The sequence below is a fragment of the Epinephelus lanceolatus genome, chromosome 10 (genome assembly GCF_041903045.1).
Source record: "Epinephelus lanceolatus isolate andai-2023 chromosome 10, ASM4190304v1, whole genome shotgun sequence".
Classification (NCBI taxonomy): Eukaryota; Metazoa; Chordata; class Actinopteri; order Perciformes; family Serranidae; genus Epinephelus; species Epinephelus lanceolatus.
Window position 1 is genome coordinate 2,454,329 of NC_135743.1, and position 21,215 is coordinate 2,475,543.

Below are 21,215 nucleotides of genomic sequence, written 5' to 3' on the forward strand. Positions count from 1 at the left end.
CCAGCTGCAGCTTCATGTTACTGTACAGACATGAGAGCGGTGTCAGCCTGAACTTCTGACTCTCAGAGAGGAAGAGAACATAAATATATTTCCCAAAATTCCAAACTATTCCATTAACAAAGGAACAGATAAAAAGCCCGGTCTGTGACGGAGGCAGACAGCTGGAGTTTATATGGAGGAGTGATGGGATCAGGGTGGAGGTGACCCTCAGCTCTTACCAGGGTGGGCCAGCAGGTGATGCCTGTCCTGGTGTGCAGCGTGGTGGAGAGGAGGATGAGGAGCAGCAGGGTGAAGAGGAAAGCTGTGCAGCTGACAAACTCAAAGAAGTAGAGGGCGCCACAGCTGACGCAGCTGTTCACCACCTCCTCCATGATGAAGGCCACGAAGGACAGCAGCTGACGGAGAGAGACGGGAGACACCTGGTTAGTGTTTGTGTAAACTTTATTTAAGCAGAATTTAAAACCACAGCCTGTTACAAGAGTTACATCTATCTATCAATCCAACACAATTGTTAGTTGCAGTCCTAATTATCAGATTGTTTCAGGCTATGACACACACACATACACAGGTGGAGATTTTGGGGGTTATGCAGTGGACACTTCCCCCTCAATATTCAGAACATGTGCATTTGTCCCCCTCCAATAAAACATTAAAGTAACGGAGGACTTCCACATGATTGAACTGATGCATAAAAATGATGAAGGAAATTAAGTTTTGCCATATTAAAACTTCCTGAGTGTGAGTCCCACACCTCCAGTTTCATATGTGCAGTGCTGCCCCACTAAAGTTGACACATGTCTGCAAGTTAATGTCAGTAGAGAAATGTCAAAGATGTGTTTAAGGTCAGTTAGACACAGTTTGTCCACCAGAGGACGCCGACAGGTTGATGTTTACACTGGAAAATGTCTCTGGGTGAAAGGTCACTGTTGTCTGATAAAACGTAATTAAAAGATCCTCATCAAAAACATTTAGGATTAAATAATGAAAATCAGCCGACACAGCTTCGTCAGATTTTGTAAAACAGAGCAGCAGTTTGGATCCATTTATGATTCTTACAACATTAAAACCTGAGATCTTAAAGATGAAATCCAACATGTCAGTCCTCAGAGACATCAATGATCCTGTTTATGTGACACGTAAACAAAACACTTTTCATTGAATCATCACACACCTGCAACACACACACACACCAGCCACTTTATTAGGTACACCTGTTCAACTGCTCATTAACAAATATCTTATCAGCCAATCAGGTGTCAGCAGCTCATTAACATTTAGTCATGTAGACACGGTGAAGACGAGCTGCTGAAGTTCAAACGGAGCATCAGAATGATGAAGAAAGGTGATTGAAGTGATTTTGAACGTGGCATGGTTGTTGGTGCCAGACGGGCTGGTCTGAGTATTTACTGGGATTTTCAGCACAACCATCTCTAGGGTTTACAGAGGATGGTCCCAAAAAGAGAAAATATCCAGTGAGCCAAAATGCCTTGTTGATGCCAGAGGTCAGAGGAGAATGGCCAGACTGGTTCAAGATGATAGAAAGGCAACAGGAAGTCAAATAAGCACTGGTTCCAACCAAGGTGTGCAGAAGAGCATCTCTGAAGCAACAACACCTTGTCCAACCTTGAAGCAGATGGGCTACAGCAGCAGAAGACCACACCAGGTGCCACTCCTGTCAGCTAACAACAGGAAACTGAGGCTACAATTCACCAAAACTGGACAATAGAAGATTGGAAAAACCACATTCAGATGGAAGCATGGATCCATCCTGCCTTGTATCAACGCTTCAGGCTGCTGCTGCTGGTGGTGTAATGGTGTGGGGGAGATTTTCTTAGTACCAACTGAGCATGGTTTAAACACCACAGCCTACCTGAGTATTGTTGCTGAGCGTGTCCATCCCTTTATGACCACAGTGTACCCATCTTCTGATGGCTACTTCCAGCAGGATAACGCACCATGTCACAAAGCTCACATCATCTCAAACATGACAATGAGTTCACTGTACTCCAATGGCCTCCACAGTCACCAGATCTCAGTCCAATAGAGCACCTTTGGGATGTGCTGGAATGGGAGATTCTCATCATGGATCAACTGTGTGATGTCATCATGTCAATATGGACCAACATCTCTGAGGAATGTTTCCAGCACCTTGTTGAATCTGTGACACCAAGAATTAAAAAGGGGGTCCAACCTGGTACTAGTAAGGTGTCCCTAATGCAGTGGCCACTGAGTGTGTATGCATGTATAAATATATCAGACTCTGTATGATATAAATCAGCGCACACAGTCGCAGCCTCTAAACCGTGACACTGGTGCGTCTGGTGGTTCAGATTCATAACACAAACAAATCTGTGGTTCAACTCCACGTTGGGAACTCTGCTGCGTGTCGTTCCTCCCTCTCTCACGTCTCTCCTCATGTTTCCTCTCTGTATCGACACTGTTATCTCTCCAATAAAATAAAACTCATCTTCACAATATGAACATGACTCATCTGAACATCACAGCATTCAGTGTGACTGATTTATGTGACATGTTGTGCTCCCAGTCTGAGCATGAAACCAGTATAAAACCACACTGAGAGCTGCTGACTGTGTGTGTGTGTGTGTGTGTGTGTGTTTCATTAAAAGTAAGTGACTGTTGTAAAACCGCTCAGACCGCTCGCTTGTGTGGGCGGCGGCTGCTTCCCAACACACTAACACACACACCGCATGGACGTCCTGGGCACGCCTGAACCACACTGAGTCAACAGTAAGAGGACGTCAGCCCTGTCCTGCTGGAGAGACAGATCACCCCCCCACACAGGAGGGTTTAATGGTACAAGCCAGTGAAGGCGTGCCCGCTGATACTGAGCAGAGAGGACTGCGGCTGCTCGCTCTGTGGACACAAACAACTGCTGCTGAGATAAAACTGTGTCATACATCCATGATGTTTGTTAACGTTCAGCCGCCCTCTGTGAGCGACAGGACGTTTATTCCAAAGTAACGTTTTGTGGAGGAACGTCAAAGTAGTTAAAAATTTTTTTTAAAAAACCTGCGTGACGTTTAACGGCTCCACGAATGAGACTGAGGGAAACAGAAAATCAGAGACACTGCAGAAGCTCAAAATGTTTCTTATTTTTCTGTTTTATAAGATTAATCGACTAATCATCACATCTCTAAGGGGAGAGCGGGTCAGGTGGGGCGGGAGGACAGTTGGAGCCTTTCACACTCAGTCACGCCCTCTTCGCTTCAACCTCCTCACACTTTAGTCACGGTTTTAAAATTGTGTGTTGTGTGTGTCCGTACATTTTGGGCTCTTGTTCTTTTTTCGTCCACCATACTGTTTTAAATTACGTATCATACAAAAACATATCAGGGCACAATACATTTAAATATTATCAAGAACACAATGCGGCCAGGTGCAACACCCAAACTGCAGGAGCTCCAATTTTCGGAGAACAGTAAAATGTGTCACAGCTGGGGGAAGTGAAATAATATCACAATATTTCAGGGTAATTTTATTAATAATTTAAGAAGATAGAGTTGCAACAACAGGAGTCTGAAGTGTGACCAAAAAGACAAAACTAGGCTTTCGCTCATGTTTACTGCATCAGCATCATACAGGCCGACATTTCAACTCGGGGTGCACCCATTTATTAGTGGCACATCGGTATTGAATAACAGGGCTTGATACTAACTGCGTCCTTTTGTCCCGAGGACGATAGAAAACGTGTTCGAGATCTTCCAAACAAAGTCGTCAGTATCAGTTCAGGCTATCAGTCAAAAAGTTATTTTAAACACCTGTATTGATACTGGAGTTGTACTGATACCGATACCAGTATCAGAAATGCCTCCAATACTGCCTAAAATGTGGTATTGGCGAGTACAGCCTATGACCAATCCGATACCACGTAATGCCTCACGTCATTACACATACGCACGCTACAAGCAAACGAAACGGAAACGGAGCAGAGTTTAAAAAGCATTCTACTGTAGCCTTTAACATGTCTTTTTTACCAAACTGTGTGGCTGCACTTTAACCTGCGTCTTGATCTGTGTCAACACTGGATAATAATAATAAAAGAAAGTTTTATGGCATTCATTCTACTGTTACGTATTTATTTCTTAATATTTTACATAGAGTTTTAGGAGTTGAGACATACAACAATTCATATCCCATCCATTTTTATTTTACGCGCCAGGATCGGATCAGTACTCGGTATCGGCAGATACCAAAGGTTCAGGGATCAGAATCGGTATCAGGAAGGAAAAAGTGGTATCGGTACATCTCTAGTTGATACTGGGCCAGAATTTCACAATCATCCCTAATTTAAACCCGAGCACATTTTAATTCTGTAGAGTTCAACTGTTTAATTTTTTGTAACTCGCATGTTGTCGCCTTTTTTTCCCTTCTTTTTTTTTTCAAAATGAACTTAAAAGCCAACATAAACTATTGTTAACAACATTAAGACAAATTCTTTATCTCAGTAATTTATGAACATACAACAATTTCCTTTTTCCTAAATGTGTGAACCAAATGTGTGACACTGTAAATACAAGATGATGATTAAAATATCTGTATTACTATGCAAGTCACTTCTTAAAACTCATCTGTTCAAATTCAATTCAATTATTATTATTTAGTGTGAAAGTCTTAAAGTGTTACAGCAGGGACCAGTCATCCTTTAAATGTGAGTGTTAAGTTGTTTTAAGACAGATGTGTGAGCGTCTCTTTGAAAGGGGCGATGAAGCATCTCTCTGAGCCTGAAAACAGCTCGTCGTTTGCTTCCCGTCGCAGCGAACTCAAACTCCAGACGGTAAACGTGCCATGAAACCAAAACTAGGAGCTAACGAGGCTAAAATGCTCTGGAGTTACTCTGTAAACTGAGGCATTATCAATGTAAAAAATAGACGAGTGGAAGTTTAAAGGACGGGGAACATAAGTGCAGTTCACTCCCTCCCTGCTGTGTATTTTGGTGGTGTGGTAAACCAGACTCCAGACTCTGTTCCCATTACACCACCAAGTTTTACAGCAGGAATATTTCTGTGTTTCAGCTGAATGTCAGGTTATAAAAAGTCTTTGTGTTTCCTTCAAACAAACTGAGACAAACCCTGAACCACAGAGCTAAAATAAGACGCTCTGACGTCTGCCGAGTCTCAAACACAGACAGAAACCGCTGCTGCTAAACAAACTGGAGCTGCGGAGCAAGGCACCAGCACCGCCCTGGCTCAGGGTTTGATTCCCAACTGAGCTGAAGACATGATGTTTATCTTCACTTCCTGCACATTAACAACAGCACAGTTTCTGTCCTGAAGCATCGTGACTAACACTCAGTGATTAACAGACATGTGTTAAATGCCTTTCTAATAGATTTCAGCGTGGTGCTGCTGCAGCTCATTAACACCTGGCTGCATGACGGCCTCAACATGTTCCTGTTAAGAAGACTTAGAAGATGAATCTCTGACTCTGCTGTTGTCAAGTGATTTATTTAATATTACTCTTCCATAAAACACAGCTGAAACATAAAGCGACTGGCTCTCAAGTACATGTAGGGGAGAGCGGGGTTGGTTGGGACGTTTTTCTATCAACATGAAATAAACTTTTATTACTACTGACTCAGAATTATGCCAGCTGCATCAGATTTGGGCGTTCACTAAATATCAAACGAAAGCCTGAGACTGTCGTATCAGAAGAGAGGAGATAATGTTATCTCAGAGACTTACGGTGGAAAGCCTCTCTTCCTCCATTAGGGATGTTTCTGTCGACTAAACAAAAATTTTAATTAAGACTAGTCGACTAGTCTAAAAAGGGAAAACGCTCAGAAAACAGTCAAAATTTAGCACAATTTATTGTTAAGTATTTGAAACACTGTCCCTGCCAAACCGGGCTGGTTTTGTGAGAGGACATCTCTCCAATTTAAAACTCCAGTCTACTGGAGCATTACTGCGGGGAGGGGGACTGCTGTCTAACGTTCCGCTAGCCGCTCCCAGCTAGCTCCGGCTCTCTGTTTGGATTCTAACAGAGAGCCGGGGCTAGCTCAGAGACTAGCGAAGGCTAACTGGCTGTGCTTCCCTCCGGTCATGCTGCAGCTAACGCTCCGCTAGCCGCTCCCAGCTAGCTCCGGTTTGTTATTCAGGCTAAAGTGGGAAGAAGCAGCAGGTCTGTGGGGCAGCTGAGTGAAGTGGAGCCTGAGGAGGAAGCACCGGTTAGCCCCGGTTTCACTACAGGCAGATTCACTCGCTACAGGGGTGAGGAAATAAAACCTGAACAGCCAATCAGAGTGATCTCTCTCACCGACAAGCTCCGCCACCGATTCAACATGCTCGATCAGCTGAAAACTCAGTGTGGGTGTGAACCTTTACAGAGTCGTTGAGGTCACATGTGTGTCATTGACCCACCCGGCCATCTTGTGTGTCGTTAGGGTGAGATGGGACCAGGTGTGAATGGGTGTGAAGTCACCTGGGGAGGGAATGCAATGCAGACTTGAGATCCCTCCCCACACAGCTTAACACGCACTCACTTCTTTGATGGGTCTGAAATATTTATTCTACTGGATTGTCCAGCAACTGATATGTTTGTTACTTCATCAGTATACTGTTTTAGTTAATAAATATCTTACAATATAAAGTTAGAGGTATCGTGATTAAGGATTTGATTCTCGTCACACACACTGTTTTTGGTGCATCAACACTGAGACGTTTTATTACCCAACAAGTCTTGTTAACAGACTTTATAAAGACTCAGTGGAGTTGTGGGGAACATGGCGGTGTGGTGTTTGGCTGCTAAACTGTGAGAAACACTGCTTTTTACTATTTAAGCAGAAGTTGCATCAGATGTGGAGCCTGTTCTCAGGACGGAGCCGATCTCACAAGTTACATCTTCAACCACACTTTCTTGGTTGAGAAACTACAAGGTTAAAAAGTGTTTGTGTTTCCATGACGTCTGAAAAAACCTGACGACGTCAACAAATCAGAACAATAACAGCAGAAATATGCAGTGAGGCATTATGATTCATTTTGTTTCTTTGTGTGTGAGTGATGGTTGAACAGACGTCTCAAAGGAGACGCTGGATTAAACTTTAACAAGCTCAGTTTTGATTTGAAACTTGAACATCTGGTCTGTAGGTGTTGAAATATTTGATGCTACACAGTTAAAGACGGGGGAGGCAAAAATCTGGAAAAGGCAAAAAAAGTGTCAGAATCTGAAAACACTCCCTCCTCCTGTAGCTCTCCCCTCTCTGCGCTAAGCCCCTCCCACTGGACAACCACAGGCATGTGCACACGTGTCATACAGTGACCGCGTGTTTCACATACACTGAATTATTTAATCTTATTTCATTGTAGAGTCGCAGCTCATCCACTCAGCCCCTCCCTGCTGCACTCTCTCTTCATCAGACCGCAAATGACACAAAAATTAGCTGCTAGCCACCCGACAGTCTCTCCGTCTCGCTCCCCGCTGCTGTGGACTGGAAGCAGGCAGCAGCTCAGGAGATGGACCATTAGTCGGCGGCTATAGCAGCTTGAAATAAGCCAATAAAAAACCCCAGCGCTGGATGTCACAGTGGGCTGGTGACCAGCAACAGTGCAACACAGGTCACACCTGTGTAAAGGCAGCAATAGAAAGTTTGCTGATCCAGCAGGGAGTCGGGGCTGCGGGTCTGTCTTTGGAGTAGCGGTGCGGAGTGAGGCAGAGGACACACTTTGTGCGTTTCCAGTCACAGTGAAGTGGAGCTCCAGTTCCAGCTGGACGAGGACATCTAACTGGCCTACTGTCCTTGTCCCAGTATACAAGCACGGGAGGGGAATCCATTTATTGAGCCAAGTATGTGCGACTCCTCTACGATAGGTGGAGATATGCCCCCTTTCAGCTTGTTAGTACTGAACCTGAACTATTACGTCACAGACCAAACAATGGACAAACAAGTTAGCTACGGTTAGCTAGCAGCTAACTGCTACCATGGTGGACAACTTTACAGCTCTGTACATTTGGTCCGTCCACAAAGTCACGGCTCTGGATGTAGATCTCTCCATGTTGTTACCGGCTTCTTCTTCTGTTACACATTTAATGCTATTGGACTTCCGGGTCAAAGCCCGGTGCACGCTCATCTACATCTGTAGAACAGCCAATAGGAACTCCCTCCTCTGAAATGACCTGTGACTGACCAGAGTCTGCTGCCAAATTTTCTACAGCCTAAAAACAGAGCCAAGAGGAGGAGCAGAAGAATCACAACACACTCAAAGTTTATTATGGGAGTGTTGCCAAATGATGCCAAAGTAAAGCTGCCTCCCACAGCTTTCATGAGTGTGTTTTTTGTTTATCTACCAACTAAACTGATCATGAGACAAGCTGCACCATCAGGAGCATGCTACACTTAATTTTACCAGTTTCAGTTTGACATCTTCATTAAAATCTCTGTAAAAGTCGTCCTCCTGACCAACCAGAGGAGAGCAGCTGATCAACATGTTGTCATCTGAGTCTGAAACTTCACGGCTGAACGCTTTATGATCAGCACTGAGGGCTTCACAGGAGCAGACGACACTACCGCAAATTCCTCTGCATGTTATTGAATGTTAACATTACAAAAATATGCTGAAATAAAAAATATACTACTTCTACTGCCTGTTTATACATTTACATTAGATTTTATTTCTGCATTTTAAATTCTGCACTAGTTTATGTTTCATGGCATCAATTTTTATTTTCATGCACTTTTTAGTTTTATTGTTGGAGGAGGAGCCTGAGAACAAAGACTGCTTCACTGTTACTGATGTGCATGTGACAGATAAAATTATTTGACTGACAAAAATGTGTTTTATCCAAGATCGATAAAACTTTTTATTTGCATCCACCTGATAGTAATCACCACGGTAACTGCAGAGGGAATCCCGTTTGTTCGCTGCAGTGAGTCGACGCCGAATCAACACTTCTTGTCAGTGTTTCACAAAAAACTCATCAACAGGTGACAGCAGGGGGAGGTCTTTATTGCGAAAGCACCTCAGGAAGTGCTGACGATGCCAGAGATGTGACCAACAGCTTCAATACAGATCTACAATCAGCGGATATGACTGTGTCTGTCCTCTGACAGCTTGTAATTCGGCGGCCTCATGCAGGGAGGTTTCTCACAGACTGTCCTCCCTCCCTGCACATCCTCTTTTGGTCCAACACTCACTGAGATGAGCAGCGTCCCGGCCGGATGCAGCCCCCGTCTCCTCTGTTAACTGTTGCGACAGCTGCTCCGAGATCTGCTAACGACAGCTCTCTGCATCCAAACGGTCGAGTCTGCAGCACTTTCACTTCCCAATATGCAGCTTCCTGAAGAGCTGCTGGATGAGGAAGGTCCAGTCACGGAGGGGTCACCCACACTTCTGCACACACACACACACACTTCTGCTCACACACACACTGCTGCAAACTGTTGCACATATGCTGCAGTATAGTGTATCTTCTGCCTGATATATTATGTAATCTCCCTCTGTGCCACTGAGCTCCAGTATCGTTAAAACACATCCGTGAGTTGAAGCTCAGTTCTCATCTTCTCTACATGCACCCTCTGAATTACCTCGAGACAAATGTCTGGAGATTCTTATTTCACAAGTATATAATCATCTCATGTCACTGGACACACACACTCTCTTTAAAACAAAACTATCTGAACTGGGATCAAAACTTAGATAAGATTTCTGGGATGCAGCTATTACGAGGACACATTAGCCACCATCCTGTGCACGCCTCGGGCTGACACAATTCAAGGTCCTGCACTGTATCCACTTCAGTAAGGCAAGACCTGCAGAGCAGACGCTGCTCATATATGTTCTGTCTTTGTCCCAAACTAAAGAGCGTCTGGGCCAACGTTTCTGGAATCTTGTCTGAATTTTTAAAAAATGATTTGCAGCCCTGCACTCTGATAGCATCGTTCAGGGCTCCAAAGGACGACGTCACAACTCTGCCTGCCGGACAGGCTGATGTAGTGACGTGTGCGTCTCTATTAGCTTGTCGTAGAGTTTTGCTATAATGGAAGTCATCATACTGTCTGCTTACAGACCTGGTGTTTTCTCTCAAACCTGAGAAGGTAAATTCACTCTCAGGGGCTCTGAACACAGTTTGCACAAGGAATGGTGATGCTTGATAGTTAGTATTAGCAGCCTCCTGAACAGGAGAGGATTATTATGTAATTGCACAACACTCGCCACACTCGTCATTTAAAAGACCTTCTCCCTCTTCTTCTGTTCCTTTCTTTTATTTACCTTTTCGCTTTTTTCTACTGTGCTCTTTTAACAGAACCAGTGTCATTTAACATGTATCTTCATGGACGTTCAGGATGCGGTGGGAGGGGACAGGTGGGAGGGGACAGGTGGGAGGGGACAGGGATGTTTGTTAAAGAAAAGAAAAATGGAAAGACAAGTATTGTTTCAACTGTAATTCTGTGGGATTTGCAGTTATCCTTCAATACCTGTCACTAAACACTGTCACTGTATACTCACTAGAGAACCAAATGTCAATTAGTCCGCCTCTGAAAATAGTCCCCACAGTTGCACCATTTCCTCATTTACTGCTGATACTCGTCACAACTACGGTCACCTCACCATGTAAATCATGTTACCATCAGAGTTTGCACACCGCTCTTAGTCCCAGGATAAGGGAGCTGTTAACCTGAAGCTAAGACAACGTTCACACTGACACAATCAAGTCGCATCAAGTGCCGCCCCGAGCACACACCGGACACACTGCACTGCAGCTCATCAATAAATGACCATGTCAAGTTATTATTACTTTCACTGACAGATCTGAACTTCCTCCACCTCTGTGTTAGCTTAAAATCATGTGTGGACAGCCACTAATTAAACTTGAGCCGATCTCCAGAGCTGTGACTTACCAGTAAACATCTGTTTGGTCATTGTCTTAATAATGACTGGATTGTGGGTCATTTAGCTTCCTCTAACCTCAACAACCAGTCTCTCCTCATCCATTCATCGTCACACACCAGACTAATCAACAGCTATAAGTTCTCTTTACACGTCCATGTTGAGGAGAGGAGTCGAGCTGCTACAGGAGCTGGTCTGTACAAGCAGAGAGCGAGTGGGAAAATGCCTTTAATTCCAGGGGTGGTGAGGCTGGAAACAGGACAGTGGCGTGAAGTGCTGAGGGTAGCGCGTCCTGGAGTGCCGACGCACCTCTAGCTGCCAGCAGTGTGTTTTGGTCTTAACGCAGACCTTAGCCTGGAGTTTATTAGACCTGCTCTGGAGCAGGTTTATCCCCTGGGCTAAAAGTTGCCAATGTGAAACAAGGCAACAGATTATACCAACCCCATTATACAGTGAACCTGGGCTGAGATTAAATTCTGGGGTACTGTGTGTGTGAAAAGGGGCTAAGGACAACCCAGGCTAAGAGCTGACCTTCAAGTCAGTGATGTGTTCTTGTTCAGTCATTTTTTATTGTATTCTTATTTTAGTTTCTTTCATAGACCTCTTTTTATTTATTCTTTTTCTTTCTCTATGTATCTGAACTATTTCTTACTTTGTGCTGCACTAGCAACCTAATTTCTCCTCTGGGGATCAATAAAGGTTTATTTCATGTTTTCTTTTCTTTGCACATCTCATCTTAGCTCAGCTTAGCTCAGCTCAGCTCAGCTCGAGAAAAACTTTTGTTTTCTGAATGAGTTTTGCAGCTTTAAGGAAGTTTTATCAGGAACATTCAGCGGTGACTAACGCACTGATATAAAATATATTTGCTGTTTCCTGTTAACAAACCACAAACTGTGAGAGCAGTTTTCCTGCCATGAGCAGCCTGAGGGCAGGGAGTCACTTTGAATGAGTCCAAGTTCTCTTTAATACAAGTCAAACTGCAGAGCTGACTCTGGTTTCAGCCCAGTCGCCTGAGGGAAATGTCTGCATCACAGATACGTTACTTTTGTATGCTTTATATGCATCATATCAACATTTCTACAGTGACGTAGTGATGAGCTGACGGTCATCATGGAGAGGATGGTGGATGGTGGACGCCTAGTTAAGACATCTGCCAAGCTGCAGACTTCTGTTCAAGACCATCAAACAGCAACACGGTTGTGATTTGGCGACTCACTGCTGTGTTTCCAGCAGCTTTTTAGTGACCTGTTTTTCCTGCTGGGATAGTGGCATGAAAAGCAGCTGTTTTTACCGAGACATCCCTGCTTCTCCAGCGGTTATTGCAGGTATTTTACGCCAAAATCTGATCTTTCCCTAACCTTAACTGAGTGTTTTTTGTGCCTAAACCTAACCACACATTAACCAAATTCATTCATTCATTCTTTTTCCGTAACTGCTTATCCTGTTGGGGGTTGCGGATCACCTACGGACAGTTTAGAGTCACCAATTAACCTGCCTTTCTTTGGACTGTGGGAGGAAGCTGGAGCACCTGGAGGAAACCCACGCTGACACAGGGAGAACATGCAAACTCCACACAGGAGGACTCAAACCAGGCCATGCCGCCACCGCCAACCCTGCTGCCGACCACAGTGTTGTTGAAATATAAAGTTTCAACGTATCCGCCACATTATAACGTAAAATGGTCACACATCCTTACTCTGCAGAAACATTCAACATGTTTTCTGGTGACTGGGTTTCTGGTCTGACACCAGTGTGTTTGAGCTCGCAGTCTGTGTTTTGTGTATAAACCAGGTGACGATGTGTGTGTATGTTATGGGTCATGTAAAGAACATATATGTGCATAAACACAGATGGGCTGAATCACAGAGAACCAATCTGACCTGTTTCTATCAGATCTGTTCACAAAGTGCACAAAGAGAACAAAGTGTTTCCCACCACCTCTCTGTTCTCTACTGGTGAAAAGGGAACACCAGTAAAACCAGCTGTTGCATCATTTCCCTCCCTGAGGTTTCCCTGGTTGTCATGGATACCATCACCGACTCAAACAGCAGCAGCAAACAGTCGTTAATGCTCACGAGAGATGAATATCACTCTGAAATCTTAATGTGAGTTTTTCATGAGTCAGACTTTCAGATTCAGATCAGTCACAAGTCTTTGAACTCACCACTTCGAAGATTTTGATGATGAAGTGGATTTTATCCAGATTCTCTGATGGGACGGTGAACCAGGAGGATTTGGGGTTCGGAGCCGTCGTCGGGGCGTAAACGCTTTCGGCCATGATGGAGCTGAACAGAGAAAATCCAGTTATAAACTCACAGCGTCACACTGAGGAGAAACTGACACACACAAACATGCTTTGGTTCATTTATATGAGAAGAAGATGGAACATCAGTTTCCTCCACAGAGCAGACGCTGTCCTCCAAACTGAACTCAACCTGAGACGTCTCATTTAGCTGCTCAGAAAAGAACAAAATATCACCAGGTGTGTGTGAAGGGAAGAGGGGAGAGACCATACTCAAGTACTAGTTTGAGATACTTTAGTGTTTTCTGTTAATGCCACTTTTCACTTCTGCTTCGCCACATCTATCTGACAGCTTTAGTTACCGTGCAACTTCATATTTTTACACATGTTCTGATACCATTTTTCCATCCCGATATCAATTCAGAACTTGCCTGTTGGCCACAAAGCACCAGTGTGGAAAAAGTAGGCCCGCACACTTACTGCCATACAAGTTTGATAAGGACGGAGTTTCAATTCTACTTGACAACATGTCAATCCAACTTCCAAGCAGGATCGAAACACTGTCCTTATTAAACTTGTGTGGCGTGGAGTAGTTCACTTCAATTTAATTCAATTCAATTTTATTTATAAAGCCCAATATCACAAATCACAAATTGCCTCAGAGGCTTCACAGCACACGACATCGCTCTGTCCTTGGGCCCTCACAGTGGATAAGGAACAGTGACGCTCTGGGTCAGCTGCCGGTGGCGTCACAACTTTGTGCAGGCTACTGTCACTGTTTCTCGACGTGCCACAGCACTGGGAGAAGGTTGCACAGGTGGAGGCACAATAAGGTCCTTATAGAAATCGCCAAATGGGTGAATTAGCAGAGGGTCAGAGCCAGTGAGAACCAGGCATCACCACCTGAAGCTATCAGTTTTTAAGAATGAAGGCGATAAGGCTCCTACGGCAAGAGCAAAGGCCAAGAACCAGCCTTTCATTCTGCAGCGTGCTTCCGACTCGGAGATGGAAGTAAAGAGGAAACTCGTCGTCTTCCTGCTAGACGTGACGGTAACCTCCCTCTGGCCAGTAAAAACTCTTCATGGTTTCAACTTCACAAACTTTTCTTTTGAATAATGTTAATAACTAATAATGTGTTGGTGATAATATCGAGGTTAAACAAAAATTGTGAAGGTGTCACTTTGAGCTCTGGATCGTTGTGACAAACTTTCCTCATATTTTCATAAACCAAACAATCAGTCGATTAATGTTGAAAATAATCAGCAGATTAATCCATCATGAATATAATCATCAGTTCAACATGAGCTGCACCTCGACTGCAGCAGTAAAATCTTATTTTTACATTAACACGAGTCAGAATCATTTAATGAGGTCAGATGTAACAATAGAACACTCACAGAGGACATTTAAACATTGTCCTGATTAACTGACATTATTTTACTGAAGGAACATTTTCAATGCAGAACTTTTATTGTATTTTTACAGTGTGGTATTCATACTCTTCCTGTGCCACTGAGCAGCTCTGATTGTGACTTGACAGCTCACAGCTGGGGCTGACTGATGTCTTTAAAATCAATGTCATGGTATTAATTAGAATATTTCTAATTATATGTGTCAAAATAAAAATCACATGTAAAATAACCCGAGTGAAGACCAGTGCGATGATCTGTGTTCTACTTTGATTCTAGTCTTGACATGAAAACACCAGTTTCATAACTTGATTTTCTTGTTATGTCTTGATGAGCACTTCGTTGAGTTGCCCTGCTGTCACATCCCACACAGCTGATGAACATGAAGCTGAAGCGGAGCCCAACATGTCAGAGAGGGAAGTTCATCTTGGAAATGTTTGTTGGAAAGTTTGAGGTTCCTGAAAGTGTCTGAGGCCACTCACAGTTTCAATCAACATACAGAATGAACACCTAGCGCACTCTCACAACATCACGCTCACTAGAGTTTATTTCTGCATGACAGCAGCTGCAGGGATTTGAGCAATAACTACTGTGGTCCAGGCAGGTTGCTGATTCTGGCACTTTACAGCTCCCTCTGTGATGTTATGTGTGTTGTTTAATATTTTAATATTGTATGCAATGTGTCTTTTTTTCCTTTTCAACTCTTCTGCACCAACCATGGGACTGCCATTATGTGTTATATCCTGCATAACACAATGACAACATAAAGGCTTCCTAATTTCTAATGTACACTTTGTGTTTTAAGTCCTTGTTACATTGGTCTCATATTCTGAGAGTGAAAGTGAAAGCACCGTCAGGCAGGTACAGAGTTCAGGTGTAGGCTCCAATGAAAACATTGATAAGAGTCATTTATACTGCTATAAAACAGACGGAGAGCCACGAGGTCATTTTCCACCAGATGGACCCTGAAACTCATGTAGTCACTTATGGCGGTAACAAACCTGCTTTCAAAGTTTACTAATTTAATATTTATGTGCTTCGACACAAAAACAGAGACGTCACAGTACACGGCTCATGACCTTCACGTGAGCAGAGGTGTGTGTCTGTGTGCTCGGCTAAACTTTAATAACCGCGTCGCAGTTTATTTTAGTGATATCTCACCTTTAATATGTCACAGACACACTTTCCGCCGTCAGCCGCTGTGTAGTTTGATGGAAAACACAACGAGGAGCGTATAAAGGTTTAAAGACGTGACTGTATTCAGATTAACTGTGTCAGGAGTGTGTGACTGACGCCGGAGTGAAGAACAGATCTTTCATTAAATATAAAAACCGTTTTAATCCGAGTTAGTCTCGCTTTTCTGTAGAAGCGACGCTACAAACTAAACTGACTGAATTCTAGCTGCAGTCTGGCGAGCGGAGTTTTGGCATCACCTTTAACCGTGGCCTAAAATCTGCCAGACTGAGCCGCTGAAACAGGAAGTAGTTTTACGGTATAAAGATTATAAAACTTTAAAGTTTCGGGCTCAGACTCACCGCTCGGGTCTCTTCCTGCTGACACAAATACAAAGTTTCCAACTGCGACGTTCAACTTCAACTCGTCGCTTTGTTTCTCAGCTGGTCAACGAACTTCAACCAAACTTCCGCGTTTTTTATTTTTTCAAGCCAAACGGAAGACATGTAATTTCCGGTTACGACTTTCACATTAAAAGTGTTTTTGGTAACTCGGGATCAGGGAGGTTCACACCACTTTTTTGTGGTTTGTTTTCATTTTATTGAAAAAGGTTGAGCATATATTCTTTGATTTCATGTTTTATCAACAAATTTGCATAAATAAACAAGAATGCACATATGCACAATATTCTATTTTTGCTGATATCCAATATGTCAATATCTAACAACTCATTTGGCTGATAACCAATATCAATATATCCACTTTTTTCCCACCTAATTTTAGTGATCATCAAGTCTCTTCTGTAGTGGAATTAACATCATATTATACATACATGCTCTTATCATGACGGCCCACCAGCAGATGGAGACATGAAACACAACACTTTAATGTAGTCCACCTGAACATCTGAGGAACTTCACCTCAGTGGACATTAAACTAAACCTTAAGACATACAGTACAGGCCAAAAGTTTGGACACACCTTCTCATTCAATGCGTTTTCTTTATTTTCATGACTATTTACATTGTAGATTCTCACTGAAGGCATCAAAACTATGAATGAACACATGTGGAGTTATGTACTTAAGAAAAAAAGGTGAAATAACTGAAAACATGTTTTATATTCTAGTTTCTTCAAAATAGCCACCCTTTGCTCTGATTACTGCTTTGCACACTCTTGGCATTCTCTCCATGAGCTTCAAGAGGTAGTCACCTGAAATGGTTTTCCAACAGTCTTGAAGGAGTTCCCAGAGGTGTTTAGCACTTGTTGGCCCCTTTGCCTTCACTCTGCGGTCCAGCTCACCCCAAACCATCTGGATTGGGTTCAGGTCCGGTGACTGTGGAGGCCAGGTCATCTGCCGCAGCACTCCATCACTCTCCTTCTTGGTCAAATAGCCCTTACACAGCCTGGAGGTGTGTTTGGGGTCATTGTCCTGTTGAAAAATAAATGATCGTCCAACTAAACGCAAACCGGATGGGATGGCATGTCGCTGCAGGATGCTGTGGTAGCCATGCTGGTTCAGTGTGCCTTCAATTTTGAATAAATCCCCAACAGTGTCACCAGCAAAACACCCCCACACCATCACACCTCCTCCTCCATGCTTCACAGTGGGAACCAGGCATGTGGAATCCATCCGTTCACCTTTTCTGCGTCTCACAAAGACACGGCGGTTGGAACCAAAGATCTCAAATTTGGACTCATCAGACCAAAGCACAGATTTCCACTGGTCTAATGTCCATTCCTTGTGTTTCTTGGCCCAAACAAATCTCTTCTGCTTGTTGCCTCTCCTTAGCAGTGGTTTCCTAGCAGCTATTTGACCATGAAGGCCTGATTCGCGCAGTCTCCTCTTAACAGTTGTTCTAGAGATGGGTCTGCTGCTAGAACTCTGTGTGGCATTCATCTGGTCTCTGATCTGAGCTGCTGTTAACTTGCCATTTCTGAGGCTGGTGACTCGGATGAACTTATCCTCAGAAGCAGAGGTGACTCTTGGTCTTCCTTTCCTGGGTCGGTCCTCATGTGTGCCAGTTTGGTTGTAGCGCTTGATGGTTTTTGCGACTCCACTTGGGGACACATTTAAAGTTTTTGCAATTTTCCGGACTGACTGACCTTCATTTCTTAAAGTAATGATGGCCACTCGTTTTTCTTTAGTTAGCTGATTGGTTCTTGCCATAATATGAATTTTAACAGTTGTCCAATAGGGCTGTCGGCTGTGTATTAACCTGACTTCTGCACAACACAACTGATGGTCCCAACCCCATTGATAAAGCAAGAAATTCCACTAATTAACCCTGATAAGGCACACCTGTGAAGTGGAAACCATTTCAGGTGACTACCTCTTGAAGCTCATGGAGAGAATGCCAAGAGTGTGCAAAGCAGTAATCAGAGCAAAGGGTGGCTATTTTGAAGAAACTAGAATATAAAACATGTTTTCAGTTATTTCACCTTTTTTTGTTAAGTACATAACTCCACATGTGTTCATTCATAGTTTTGATGCCTTCAGTGAGAATCTACAATGTAAATAGTCATGAAAATAAAGAAAACGCATTGAATGAGAAGGTGTGTCCAAACTTTTGGCCTGTACTGTATGTTTTTAGCTTGGCTTTAACTCAATGGTGCCTCCTCATTTATTGCCTCTGTTTTTAAGTTTTGGGCATTTTACACTTCCAAAAATATATTTCTTTTTTCTTTTTTTTAAATGGCATTTATTTTAAATAAATATAGTTTATTGTTGTAATGTTTAGCTCCTCACTTGTTACTTTTTCTCTGTGAAGCACTTTGAGCTGCTTGGCTGTATGAAAGGTGCTTAATAAATAAAGTTTGATTTGATGTAATATTCATTCATTGTGCAAAATTTAAAAAACAACAACATTGGGGTCGATTCTGATGACGTGCCAATATTATCGTGTTCCCATATAATCATAACATTTAAATGAAAAAAAGAAAAGAGATTTTTTTTTGTCTCCACCATGCTCAGATAGCACTGATGTGTACCCTCGTGTTCTGCACCTACTTATACTGCTGATAAAACAACCTGACATCTTGGCTCTTACCACCTCTGATTTTTATTTATTTATTTATTTATTTTTTATTTAGTAAAGCATTTCATGAAGCAGCAGGCATGTGTGGAAACACAATAATCTGTCCTTTATGTGATGTAGTTGTAGTTGTAGTGTATTTTAAGTCAAAGTTAAGCACAGCTAATTGTTCCGAAACACAATGAAATGAAAATATTCATTTATTATCTAAAATATTTTTTTATACTAATTTCATAACTTTAAATTCTTTGCTGTCATCAGTTTTTTCCAGTGATTTGTTTTTGATTCTGTTGCTGATGAAGTTAGTGAAAATAAATCAGCTTTATTCTGAAATTTAACAACATAACTTCCGGTTTGATGCTCTTTTATTTTGTTGAATTGACTCGGTCACCTGAACGGCTGAAAAGTTTACACCTGGGCTTTCTGATCAGGTGCGTTCAGGTGCTGCGGGAACTATTAACATGTTGATTTAAATACACATCTACACACAGATAAATACTATTAAATATGTATATTATAACTTTGCATTAATTATCAATACTAGCAGCGTGGTAACATCCTGCTCCAACCTGTATTACTACCTCATCTACCACGATGTTTATAATCTCTATTTTTTATTACTAGCCTTTAACTTTTGCTTCATCACTACCTCTACTAGATGATACAACAGGTAACACTTTATATTAACGGGGATTTTGAGGTCTGAATCGTCTTTTGGGCATATTCTGACTGACCTCTGCTCCTAATATCTCAACTCAACCCCAGTTTCAAATATAACATGTTAATGGAATAATGATGTTTACATAAAGAGAAGTGAAATCAACAAAATGATGATAAACAAAACAAACATCCTGTTTACAGAGCAGGTGCTGTTTCTGGACTGAGAGTGACTGAATGAAACATTTTACTGTTTGACGCAGACTAAAGACATTTTCTTTATTCTTTATTTATTCAGTAAACAACACAAGTAAAAGAAAGAACAAAATATAACTCTCCCAAAACAGTCCGACTATGATCCTTTCTGCTCCTCTCAATGTTCGTACAGTCCCTTATATTATATATCTACACTGCAGATTATTCCCACAATGTTACAATATGTGTAAATAATATTTCACAGTGAATTACATTATTATCACCTTAAAGGATCCAACTGTGATATTTCATTTTATTGTGAAATTCATGCAGGTAAATATAATTATTTTACAGAAGTACTCTGTGAAATCACAGTAATATATGGAGTTTAACTGTGAGATTACAGTGAAATACAGTGATTATATGGGAGCATACTGTTAAACCACAGTAATCAAATGTACATAAACTTTGACATTATAATTAAATTTAGTTATTTACAGGAACATACTGTTAAATCAGTAATGTAACAGGCTTTCACTTGTGAGTTTACAGTTAAATATATTATTTTACAGGAGCATGCTGCTAAATTACAGTAATATGCAGGCACAACTACGGTGAGATCACAGTATACAGCTGTTATTTCACAACTATTTACTGTAGAAATGATTCAGTAACTTAACTGATGCGACTAGAAGGCAGTAATTTACTGTAAATGCAAATGCGGTATTTTTATTTTTACTCCCATTTTTCCCTTTCTGTCAAACTGTGGTCACAGATGTGTTATGATCCGTGTCAGTGAGCTCCTTTTCCAAGATAATCCATCCCCCTGACAGGTGTGACTGATTTGGTTGGTTGGATGTACCGCCAAATTCATGTAAACGACACTGGAGACGTCTTAAAGTTGTGAAATGAACACTCAGTTGACAGGAAACAGCTCTGGTGGACGTTCCTGCAGTCAGCACGCCAACAACACGCCCCCTCAAAACATGGGACACCTGTGTGGTTGTGTTGTGTGATCAAACGTCACATGTTAGAGTGACCTTTTATTGTGACCATCCAGAGACACACCTGTGTAGTGATGATGCTGCTTAATCAGACACACCTGTCAACTGGATGGATTATCTTAGAGAAGGAGAAGAGCTCACTGCACTGATTATAACACATTTGAGGCCAAAATTTGAGAGAAACAGGGGCATCGGTGGATCAGTGGACAGAGCAGGCGCCCCATGTACAAAGGCTCAGTCCTTGCTGCAGCAGCCCAGGCACAATTCCAGCCTGTGGCCCTTTGATGCATGTTGCTTCCTCTCTCTCCCCTTTTCACACTGATCTGTCCATTAAAGGCAAAAAAGGCCCAAAAAATCATCTTTTAAAAAAAAAAAAATTGAAATAATTTTTTTTTAACTTAAACCTGTAAAAAATTAGAGCAAAAACAAAAGTGCTGCGTTTAAATTCCTGTTCAGTGTGTGTTTATATTCACAGAGTTTGTTCAGTTGTGTTTCCACTGACAGAGCCCGGCTCTCCTCCCTGGCCTGTGCTTCCTGTGCCTGGCCTGCAGGAGGCGCCACAGCCCTCTCTTTTCTCCTCCTCCTCATCTTCCTCTCTCCTTCTTCTCCTCCTCCTCCTCTCCGCCGTGTGTGTGAGAGGCTTCCCCCACTATAAAGCTG

At 42.5% G+C, this 21,215-nt stretch overlaps 1 protein-coding gene across 1 annotated transcript in view; it reads right to left on the minus strand.

Moving 5' to 3' along the window:
• The window catches only part of cmtm6 (CKLF-like MARVEL transmembrane domain containing 6), a 29,081-nt gene extending 12,921 nt beyond the window's left edge, over window positions 1–16,160 (minus strand). The window contains exons 1-3 of the mRNA XM_033641467.2: window positions 16,028–16,160; window positions 13,006–13,126; window positions 219–395 (exon numbers count right to left, since the gene is read on the minus strand). Coding sequence (XP_033497358.2) covers window positions 219–395; window positions 13,006–13,119 — 291 coding nt within the window. The 5' untranslated portion in view covers window positions 13,120–13,126; window positions 16,028–16,160. The remainder of the gene's footprint in view (window positions 1–218; window positions 396–13,005; window positions 13,127–16,027) is intronic.
• Window positions 16,161–21,215: the final 5,055 nt, after the last annotated feature.